The sequence below is a fragment of the Pristiophorus japonicus genome, chromosome 19 (assembly GCF_044704955.1).
Source record: "Pristiophorus japonicus isolate sPriJap1 chromosome 19, sPriJap1.hap1, whole genome shotgun sequence".
Taxonomy (NCBI): domain Eukaryota; kingdom Metazoa; phylum Chordata; class Chondrichthyes; family Pristiophoridae; genus Pristiophorus; species Pristiophorus japonicus.
This window is the reverse complement of record NC_091995.1, coordinates 84,004,309-84,016,281: the sequence shown is the minus strand read 5'-3', so window position 1 is coordinate 84,016,281 and position 11,973 is coordinate 84,004,309. Positions and strand designations below refer to the sequence as shown.

The 11,973-nt window shown below is 46.5% G+C and overlaps 1 protein-coding gene across 1 annotated transcript; it reads left to right on the top strand.

Moving 5' to 3' along the window:
- The first annotated feature begins 9,021 nt into the window (after positions 1-9,021).
- On the top strand, positions 9,022-11,361 carry LOC139230509 (protein phosphatase 1 regulatory subunit 29-like). The gene has a single exon (XM_070862336.1). The coding sequence runs from the start codon at positions 9,022-9,024 to the stop codon at positions 11,359-11,361; it is 2,340 nt and encodes a 779-aa protein (XP_070718437.1).
- The last annotated feature ends 612 nt before the right edge of the window (positions 11,362-11,973 follow it).

Here is an 11,973-nt window from a genome sequence, read left to right as displayed (position 1 = left end):
CTTGAAGTATTTATCTAATTCCCTTTTGAAGGCTATTATTGAATCTGTATCCACCACCCTGTCAGGGAGTGCATTCCAAATCCTAACCACTCGTTGCGTTAAAAGGTTTTTCCTCATGTCGTCTTTGGTTCTTGTTATATCTCCAGTAATTCACAAACACACACAGCCTTAAGATGGCAGAACACACCAGAACTCAGTCAGGTGATCTGTTCCCTTCTTTATTATAAACAGCACTGGCTGCAGTATCACAGGAGTCCACAGGTGGAGCTATAGATATTACACTTCTCCCTCCTTAATGAAGAAGTTATTATAACAAACAATCATCATACACAACTTGCATGGTTGTACATAACAAAGGATATGGACTTATTTTGTCATACTTGCAAATCAAGCTTAACCACTTATTTTCTGTTTCATAGAGGATACCTTCGCTCTCAAACAGAACTTTCCAAACATGGTGTTGAATTTAAACTCATTCGAGGCTGATCCTGAGGAAAGTCTTCCTCCAATGGATGCCCTTGATTTCCATTTGAACTCTCTCTAACTTCAGACTGTTTACCTGCCTGACTCGGACTCAGACTTAAATTCTGACTTTCTCCTGGATTTGTTTCCAGTACATTGGAAGTAGGCTATGCTACTGGTGTATCAAAACTATCTGATGAGTCAGAAATAATTGAATCATTCTCATCTTCAACTACTTCCATGTCTGTAAGTAAAATATGATCAATGTGAACAAACCTAACCTGTCCATGATCAAACATCTTGACCAAATATGTGCGAGGATCACATATCTTCACCACTCTTCTTGGTAACCACTTTAACCATTTATGGTGATGGTTCTTCACTCTCTCCTGATTAAATTTCACACTGCTCTATTTACTCTACCTCTATCATGATTCTCTTTCTGTCTTAATTGTGTCTCTTCTACGGACTGTGCCAAGTTTGGTTTTAACAACGAGAATCTGGTGTGTGGCTTTCATTTGAGAAACAACTCTGCTGGTGTTCTACCAGTAGTTGTGTGAGGAGTATTGCGATACATTATTAGAAAATTATCCAATTTGTGGTCCAATGACAACTGTCGTTTCTTTGGATTTGGATCCAACATCTGTTTGATGAGGGCATGTTTTACAATTTGTACAATGCGCTCTGCTGCACCATTTGAAGCAGGGTGGTACGGTAGAACCTTGGTGTGTTTCACACCATTTTTGATCGTGAACTGTGCAAATTCTTTTGAATGAAATTGTGGTCCATTATCAGAAACAATTTCTTCTGGGAGGCCAAATGAAGAAAATAATTTTCGTAAAATGTCTAATGTTTTACTTGTTGTTATTTTCCACATTGGAAACACCTCGACCCACTTCGAATGGCTATCAATCACAATGAACAATTTTGCCCTTCTAGCTCAGCAAAATCGATATGTAGCCATTGCCACAACATGGGAGGCCATTTCCATGGCTGTAATGGTACTGATGGTGGTTGCTTGCTTACTGATTGACATGTCGTACACTGACTGACGATGTGCTCTATATTTTTATCAAGACCTGGCCACCATAAGTAACTGCGTGCAAAACTCTTGGTCAAGCACATTCCTGGTGCTGGTCATGGAGGTCTCCTAATAATTTGGACCTGAATTTATTTGGTATAACCACTCTTGTGCCCCACATGATACAATCTTTATCGACTGATAATTCATTCCTACAAATTATGAATATCTTTGTCTGCTATCTGGTTTGGCCAGCCATTTGCAATATAATCATACACCTTTGACATAACTGGGTCACGTTTGGTTGCTCTACCAATCTCTTCAGCTGTGACTGGCAGTTCATCAATGTATGAAATATAGAACACTTCTTCTCTATCGGTTGTAACTTGTGATGGGGAAGGCAATCTAGACATAGCATCAGCATTACTGTGATCAGCTGATCATCTGTATTCAATATCATACATAAATGCTGACAAAATCAAAACCCATCTCTGCATTCGGGCTGCAGCTAAGGTTGCACCTGGGGACTTTGGATGGAAGATTGCTATCAGGGGCTTATGGTCTGTAATGGTAAACTTACGACCATACAAGTATTTGTGGAACTTCTTGACCCCAAAAATTAATGCCAAAGTTTTCTTTCGATTTGCGCATAATTACACTCACTGGCACTGAGAGTGCGTGAAGCAAAAGCAATTGGTCTCTCCTCCCCACTATGTAATACATGAGAGATCACTGTCCCAACTCCATACGGCGAGGCATCACATGCTAACTTGATCTCCTTAGATACGTCATAGTGAACTAACGCGGTGCCCTCTACCAATTTGTTTTTACACTCCTTGAATGCTATATCGCATTCTTCTGACCACTTCCAATGGACCTGTTTTTTCAATAGTTCATTCAGTGGATGTAATATTGTAGCCAAATTTGATAGGAACTTCCCATAATAGTTCAAAAGACCCAAAAATGAAGTTCAATGACATTCTTGGGAGTGGGTGAATTTCTGATTGTATCCAACTTTCCCTTGGTTGGACGTAAATTATCTTTGTCTACTCTGTACCCTAAGTAGTCCATTGAGTTTTGAAATAACTCACACTTGCAAGCAGACACGCGGAATCTGTGCTTCTCTGGGCGTTTGAAGACTTCATTCAATATGTTATTATGAATTTACCTATTTGGTGCTGAAATTAGTATGTCATCTAAATGACATACTACCCTTTCAATACCTTGCACAATCTGGTTCATCACCCCTTGGAATATGGCGGGGGCAGAAGACACTCCAAATGGTAGCCTATTAAATTGATATAGGCCTAGATGAGTATTTATAGTCAAACAAGACTTGGACTCCTCATCTAGTTTAATTTGTAAGTAGGCATTTGTAAGATCCAACTTTGAGAAGATCTGACCACCTGTCAGTGTTGTGAACAAATTTTCTACATTTGGCAATGTATTGTGGAGATTACCCTCTAGATCCTGGTTTACGGTTCTTTATAACCATACAATCTTACCTTACCATCAGACTTGGGTACAACAACAATGGGTGTAGCCCAATTACATAGATCTATCTTAGAAATAATGTTCTCGGTCTCTAGTCTTTTGAGTTCCTGCTCAACTTTCTGCTTGAGTGTATATGGTACAGATCGTGGCTTGCAGTAAACCGATCTAGCGTCCTTCTGTACCCTGACACTCACCTTGAAGCCTTGGGTCGGACTGCCTGTTTCACAGAATACCTTCGAATAATTCTTGATGACACCATCCTTTGATACAATCTCGTTTCATCACGAAAAATCTCACTCCAATCCAGCTTCAGTGATCCCAACCAATTTCTTCCCAGTAAGGCGGGTTTGTCTCCTGCCACTACTAATAAAGGCAAGCTCTGAAATTGATCCTTGTATTTCACCAGTATGGTGATACGACCTACAACAGGAATGTTCTCTCCAGAGTAGCCTCGCAGCTCGAGCTTGGATTTCTCCAATGGGAAATCACGCAATTATAGCGAATCCGGTATACAGTCACGGATGCACCAGTGTCGATTTTGAAACATGGGGATCTTGGGTCCTACATCTACATGGATTATGATACTTTTCGAATCGCTGTTAGTTAACTTCGTGATCCTGATGATGTGTAGCTCTAAAACCTCCTCATCCTGTTGTTTTTCTTCCATGCTGTGTAGTCTCTGTGGATTTCTACTTATAGATTTGAAAGCCGGTTTACCTTTCAGTCGACATGCCTTCACAAGATGCCCAGTTTTCCTGCAGAAGAAACACTCTGCCTTCACATCTTTGAGCAATGTGTTGTCCCAGGCACCGATGGTATGACTTCAATGTATTGTTACTGTGGGCAGTTTCTGAGACCTTGGGGCCCAACTGCGTTTTACTTTTAACCTGCAGGCGATTCACCTCGGTTGTCTGACGACTGGAAATGGTACGAAATTCTCGGAAATATTGGTGGGCCATGCTCGTTGACCTAACTGTCTGACAAGCTAAATCAAAAGTCAAGTTTGATGTTGTCAATAACTTTCTTCTGATGGCATAATTTTTCATCCCACAAACAAAACGGTCATGCAATGCTCGGTCCTGAAAGTTTCCGAAATTACAGTGAATGGATAGCTTTTATAATGCTACAATGTACTCACTGATATTTTCTTCAGTTAACTGATCTCGTATTCCGAAACGATAACTTTCAGCAATTTGCAGGGACTCAGGACTGTAGTGCTGTTCAGAACCTGCTTGAGAGTTGTGTCCTTTGGCTTGACAGGAACGAGCAAATTTTTCAAGGTTTCATACACCTTGGGCCCCGCTTCAGTTAAGAAAATAGCCCTTTTCATTCCAACACCACCTGGTTAGGATTTTCATCATTGGGGACTCCGATTATATTATTTGCGGTGATAAACATTTCTAGCCGCTCCAAATATGCTCCGAAACTTTCACGGTCGCGTTGAAACTCCCCCAAGCACCCTATTATTCCCATAGGCGTGGCCATCTGGACTCTGGCAGTTCGGACAAGTGTGCTTGTAATTTACCTTGGATTTGTAGCTGCTAATCAAAACAGAGAAGCTCTCAAAATCTCTCTGAGTCGGTTGGCTGAATCCTCCACCAACAAAAATTGCAGCTTTTTTTATCCGCTTTATCCCATCTTCATCACCATTGTTATATCTTCAGTTACTCACAAACACACACAGCCTTAAGATGGCAGAACACACCGGAACTCAGTCAGGTGACCAGTTTGCTTCTTTATTATAAACAGCACTGGCTGCAGTGCCACAGGCGTCCACAGGTGGAGCTATATATATTACAGTTCTTTTGCCAATCACCTTAAATCTGTGCCCTCTGGTTATTGACCCTTCAGACACTGGAACAGTTTCTCTTTATTTACTCTATCTAAATCCTTCATGACTGCAAACAATATTATATCTGTGTAAAACACTGTATTATATACAACACAATATTATACCTGTGTCAGCTGTGACTCAATGGGCAGCACACTCGCTTCTGAGTCAGAAGGTTGTGGGTTCGAGTCGCACTCCAGGACTTAAGCCCAAAATCTAGGCTGACACTCCCGCAGTGCTGAGGGAGCGCCGCACTGTCGGAGGGGCTGTCTTTCAGATGAGATGTGAAACTGAGGCTCCGTCTGCTCTATCGGGTGGATGTAAAAGATCCCACGGCACTATTTCGAAGAAGAACAGGGGAGTTATCCCCGGTGTCCTGAGCCAATATTTATCCCTCAATCAACATCACTAAAACAGATTATCTGGTCCTTATCACATTGCTGTTTTGTGGGAGCTTGCTGTGCTCAAATCGGCTGCCACGTTTCCCTACATTACAACAGTGACTGCACTCCAAAAGTACTTAATTGGCTGCAAAGCGCTTTGGGATGCCCGGTGGTCCTGAAAGTGCTATATAAATGCAAGTCTTTCTTTTTTCTTTCCTACTTTGACTCGTGAGTGTCGTGTAAGCCACCAAATTTAGGCCCAAAATCAGTATATTTCAGCTACAAAGCTGTCCATCAAATGGGGTCTAAAGGATTATGGCCTTGCCCCTCTGAGAAACCTGACTAAAATCTTTATGGCAGATACGTTGTCAATCAAATCTATAACGTTAAAAAGAGCTTCAACATATCAATCACATGAGATGCTGGAATTAAATGACTTGATCCTTGTCTGAGAAACCTATTGATCTGTTCCAAGGTATAACCAGAACAGGCTGGAAATACTCAGCAGTTCAGGTAGCATCTGTGGAGAGGGGACGATTTTAACACTAGTCGCTCAGCAGAAACCTCGCGGGCGGGCAGTTAAAATCGCCCCGGGCTCTGACCTGTCCGAAAGCAGCTGCGATCGCAATATCTGCAATTTTAACCTGCTCTCCTGAGCAGGCAGTACGGACAGACACCCGGAGCCAACGGGGTCCTTCTTTACATGTGCATGTCGCGGCCCGATGAGATCATCGAGACCTGACTGTAATTTTAACTCAGGCCTGATCGGGAAATCCGTCTGGAGTTAAAATTTGGGGCAACAATGGCCTTGCATCAGAACTGGAAATGCCACAGATGTAACAGGCTTGTAAGCAAGTACAGAGGAAGGGAAAAAGGAAGGGGAAGGGAAGAACACAAGGGGAAGACTGTGATGGGGTGGAAGGCAGGAGAGATTAAGTGACAAAAGGGATGATGGTGCGAGGCAGAGGGAGATGGTAATGGGACAAGTTAAGGAACAAAAGTTGGGTCTGAGGAGCTGTAAGTGGCAACAGTAGAATCAATACCAGCAACTGCTGTCTGAAAAAATGGGGGCAGTGGTTGTGGTCTGAAATTGTTGAACTCGATGTTGAGTGTGAAAGGCTGTTGTTTGTGCTATCACAAGGTGTGCCACCAGAGGGCACAGCAGTGGGAGACTTGTAGGTTACCTGTACAGGTGTGCCTGGCCTAGTATAAAAGGCAGGCCACCAGGTGTGATCCTCACTCTGGAGTTAAAAATTAAAGGACTAAGGTCACTACAGTTTAAGTACAACACATTGCCTCATGGAATCATTATTGGAGCATCTAAGGACACAATAGCTGTAAAGTGCCTAATCGAAAGATGAGGTGCTGGTCCTCAAGCTTACGTTGAACTTCGTTGGAACAGTGTAGGAGGCCGAGGATGGAGAGGTCAGAGTGGAGTGGAGTGGGGAGTTAAAGTGACAGGCGTGCGGAAGCTCGGGGTCACGCTTACGGACTGAACGGAGGCGTTCCGCAAAGCGGGCACCCAATCTGCGTTTGGTCTACCTGGTATAGATTGTCCTGTTCTAAGCACTTTGATCGACTTGTGATTGGCGTGGAGGAAATTGATGCTTGTCCAGGTGCTTATACGGGACAGCGTTGACCAGAGAGTTGCTGATGGCACTGCCCGCGACACATATTAACATATATACCTCCCCAATGTACCGCAAGAGCAAACTACAGACATATATTACTACTAGGGGGATCAAGGGGTATGGCGAGAAACCAGGAATGGGGTACTGAAGTTGCATGTTCAACCATGAACTCATTGAATGGCGGTGCAGGCTCGAAGGGCCGAATGTCCTACTCCTGCACCTATTTTGTATGTTTCTATATTAATTTATCAATATTATAGCCTTCAACATACCTGTTGTAATATATATTCTCATCAGCCTACAGAAACAGTTAGCCGTAACCACCCTTGAGATCGAAATTAGTCGACGTGCGCCTGTTTCTTGGAGCGCAAGACAGGCACAGCGCTGGCAGGTTTACCAGTGGGATGGCCTGCGTGGACTCTGCATGTGCTTTCAGGCCACGACTCAATGTGTGTTAGGTGTCCCAGACGGCATTATGTTAATGAAGGGCCTAATACCTGTTTAAGGACCATCCCCCTCCTCCCCCCCCCCTCAGAAATTTGAGTAGAAGAGGAGGCAGGTCAAAGGGTGCAGAATGGACTGCAGCATAGGAATTTCTCTGCAGTATGGGTTGAGGGGGAGGAAAACGCAAAACTGAGGCGCTATAGGGCCACCACTGGCAGGAGTGTCTAATTATGACGTGACAAGTTTACAGTGTTTGTTTCCATTATAAATGTTTACATAGGAATTCATAATGGTTGCGCTTGAAGATGTGTGTATGTATACATAAATAATATATGCGTGTATATGTAGATATGCACATGTGTATGTATATACATATGTATATATATTTGTGAGTATATACATGTGTATGCATATATATGTGTGTGTCTATATATATATATGTGTATGTATATAAATGTAGGTGTATATATGTCAATGTTCCCGTTAAGTTGCATGGCTGCGCAGTTGTCTGGAACTCCCGTGCAGTGGGCGCACTGGCTTGTAAATAGAAAAAAACGCGTATGTGTGGGGATATGAATGAGCCGCATAGCCCGTTAAAGGTGCCACACACTCCCCCCCCAAAAAATTAAGGGAACATTGGTATATGTCTGTACATATATAATCCACCTTCTTATGGGCTCAATTTTCCCCCAAGGCATTTTTTTGGCGTACTTGAAGAGTTACGCCCGATTTTTGGGGGCCTAAGTACACCAAAAAAAAAAATTCCAAGTTTCCCCGTTGGATTTCTTCATTTTGGCGCGGCCTTACCCGACCTTTATTTTTGGGGGTGGAGCCTTGATCTGCGCCAAAAAGATCGGGCTGCCGTGGTAACCAGGGACGCAATGTAAGCTGAGGCTTCAAAGTGACGCATACAACCAACCGGACAGCCTTCGGGCGGGGTTGGAGGTAAGTTGCTGCTATATATTTGTCAATTCGTTCAGTGTGTCCGGGCATCTGCTGCGCCGATTTCCTTAACTCTAGGGAAGGTTTTTCTACAGAGGCCACATACGCTGGCCTAAGCACAACTGGGAGTAACTCTCAGCTGGCCAAACTTCCCTAAACGGCCAGAATTGTTGCTGGTTTCGCCCCTCTGGCTAAAAAAAAAAACTGACCTAAAAAAATTGTAACTAACTGAGTTACGCTGGTGCAAATTGATCGGGGAAACTGTGCTTTTTCAACTTCGGCCAAAAAGAGCAGCCTGCTCCAAAAAAAATGGCCCAAATCACTGGGGAAAATTCAGCCCAAAGAATCTATTACAAAGAAATGAGGATACAACCAAATTCAATTTGTTCCGTGCTGTTGAAAGCAAAATGAAAGTGCGCCGATATTTTGAATGAATTCTGTAATTTGTCACCTTGTTTTTTTTTTTGTTGTTGTTGCAGGGATCGCTGACCATGGGTCACTTGAGGATCCAAAGAAATCTTCCTTCCGAGTTGGAATCTAGAGATTGAACAGTTACGCAAGCGAGTGTGCTTGAATCGCTCCTTGTGACAGAGTGAAAAGACCCCTCCGGGACATAACGACAAATTACCTGAGTCCTTCCTCTTTTCATAAATATTTCTTTTTTTTTTTTGGTCGAGTGCCTCCATTTGCAAGGAACAATGAAAGCAGAGATGACTAGAACTGGTGTGCTGTTGCTGGTTATATTTGAAACTAAAGGTAGCCACTAGCCACTCCGAGACTCTTTTCGAAGGTCGGCCACAGGAGTCGTGAACAATGTCCCGTGCGGGCCTGTGGGCGGCGATGGTGCTACTGACCCAGCTCGGTAACGTCTGCGGAGACTGTTGGCTCATCGAGGGAGAGAAAGGCTATGTCTGGCTGGCCATCTGCAGCCAGAACCAGCCGCCTTACGAGGCCATCCCTCAGCACATCAACAGCACGGTGCTGGACCTCCGCCTCAACGAGAATAAGCTCAAGATCCTGCTGTACAGCTCGCTCAGCCGCTTTGGCAACCTGACCGACCTCAACCTGACCAAGAACGAGATCGGCTACGTCGAGGATGGCGCCTTCTCGGTGCAGTCAAACCTTCGGGTGCTGCAGCTGGGCTACAACAGGCTGACCAACCTGACAGAGAACATGCTGCGGGGCCTCACCCGGCTGGAGTACATGTACGTGCAGCACAATCTGATCGAGAGCATCTCGGTCAACAGCTTCTGGGAGTGCCCCAACCTCGTCAGCGTCGACCTGTCGGCCAACAAGCTGGCCCGGCTGGAGAGCGCTACCTTCACCAGCCTCAGTGGCCTGCTGGTGTGCGAGCTGGCCGGCAACCCGTTCAACTGCTCGTGCGACCTGGTCGGCTTCCTGAGCTGGCTGGCCGAGTTCAACAACGTCACCAAGACCTACGACCGGCTGCAGTGCGAGAGCCCCCCCGAGTACGCCGGCTTCCCGCTCCTCAGCCCCCGGCCTAGCAGCGGCGGCGGCCGCAATGCCATCAGCCTGCTCGCCTCCTCCTGTCGCAACGGGGTGAAAATAGTCCCCTTCTCCACCCCCATGGCCTCCAGGGACCCCGAGGCCTACTCCTCGGGCATCAACCCAGCGGAGTTCTCCTCCACGGAGCCCATCACGACATACACGCTGGACGCCTCCAACAGCCCGACCATCAAGCTGCACCACGTGACCATCACCGGGGCAACGCTGGCGGTTCAGATCCCCTCCCCCTACAGCAGGATGTACATCCTGGTCCAGTACAACAACAGTTATGTTTCGGACGTCACAAATCTGCGCAACCGGAAAGAATATATCAAGCTGGAGAAGCTGAAGGCCCACACCGATTATACCTTCTGCGTGGCCTCCATTCAAAAGTCCCAGCGGTTCAACCACACCTGCTTGACCTTTGCTACCAGAGGGCGAATGATAAGCCAGCCCTCCAACTCTTCCACCACGACGCACTACATCATGACCATACTGGGGTGCCTGTTTGGCATGGTCATCGTACTGGGGGTGGTTTACTACTGCTTACGCAAACGCAGAATTCAAGAGGAGAAGCAAAAGTCCATCAACGTCAAGAAAACCATTTTGGAGATGAGGTACGGGCCGGAGTCCGAGACCAGCAGCATGATTCACTCGATGCAGAAGTTCCACGAGCAGCCCATTTCCGTCTCCAGAATGTCCTCCCTGCCATCGGTGTCGGGGGAGAAAGGACAATTCAAGCCCATCGAGGTGAACGAGACCCCCAAGGCCACCAAGGGCAACTACATCGAAGTGCGCACCGGCGAGGTCTCCGAGCGCAAGGAAGAGGAGGCCAAGCAGCCGGAAAACGGGCAGGGCTCGACGGCCGAGATCTCCACCATCGCCAAGGAGGTGGACAAGGTCAACCAGATCATCAACAACTGCATCGACGCGCTGAAGCTGGACTCTGCCGCCTTCATCGGCGCCGACTCCGAGATCTCCATCGACCGCCAGATCACCCCCAGCACGTCCTCCTCCCAGCTGGAGAGGCCCGGCTTCCTCTCGCCCGGCTACAAGGAAGGGAGCTACCCGCTGCAGCGGCAGAGCAGCGTGGACGCCGCCAAGAAGCGCTGCAGCATCTCCTCCAGCGGCTCGGGGAAGAGCACCCGAGTCTTCAGCCTCGACATTCCCGACCAGGCCTCCAAGGCGGAGGCCAAGTACATCGAGAAGAGCGGCCCGACTCCCACGCCCTTGAAGCGGCTCCCCTCCGCGGTGCCGGCGGAGATCCATCGCCTGGAGGTACAGCAGACCTACCACTGCAGCGAGCACCGCCACTCCTTCCCTGCCTTGTACTACGAAGAGCACGGCGACACTTTGAGCCAGAGGTCCACGCTCTTAAAGCCTCTCTCCCGCTCCAAAAGGGACTCCGCCTACTCCCAGCTCTCCCCCAGGCACCAGTTCTCTGGATATTCCTCCAGCCCGGAATACTCGTCGGAAAGCACTCACAAGATCTGGGAGCGATTCCGCCCCTATAAAAAGCACCCCCGGGAGGAGGTGTACATGGCAGCTGGACACGCCTTGCGAAAAAAGGTCCAGTTTGCCAAAGATGAAGACTTGCACGATATTTTAGATTATTGGAAAGGCGTTTCTGCCCAGCAAAAGTTGTGACTGGGCTCAAGACTGAATTGATAAGTTTACAGAAAAACAAACAAACAAAAGAGGTTAATGGGTCCTTTTCATTGAGGAAATGTTTGTAACATCTCATTTTATAAACCACGGTCCATAAAACGCCCCCCCCGAATCCCAATTTACCCCCAGTTCTTGATTTGTGAACCTTCCCCTCACCCACCCCCACCCCCACTCAGTCTGCTCCTGATAATCCAGTCATTTGTTTGGCACTAAATTTGAATTACCGCATTAATTTTAATGAAGCGATACAAATTGAGGATGTGACTGAGCGAGCATGATCATGATCATGGGAGCGCAAGCAGGAAGAATATTATTGGGAGAAGCGTTTTACTTCTGGCTACATGAGTTTCACTTCCGTTAGCTACCAAAAACAAGCCGTCAAAAAGTGGAATTTTTCTCATCAGGGTAGAAGTCATTGGCAGATACTTCCTGCGGGCGGATGCCTCTGACCGAATTTTTTTTAACGAAAGTACCTGGTGGTCCCGGAGGAAGGTATACCTGTAGTTCGAGGCCTCCATTCACAGTCCAGCGTATGGGCTCACCATCCCAGGAATGTAAGCGCAACCTGGTATCTCGTGGGCCTGGGCCACC

Coding starts and splice junctions, on each gene's coding strand:
- LOC139230509 (XM_070862336.1), top strand. CDS start 9,022: ATGTCCCGTGCGGGCCTGTGGGCGGCGATGGTGCTACTGACCCAGCTC.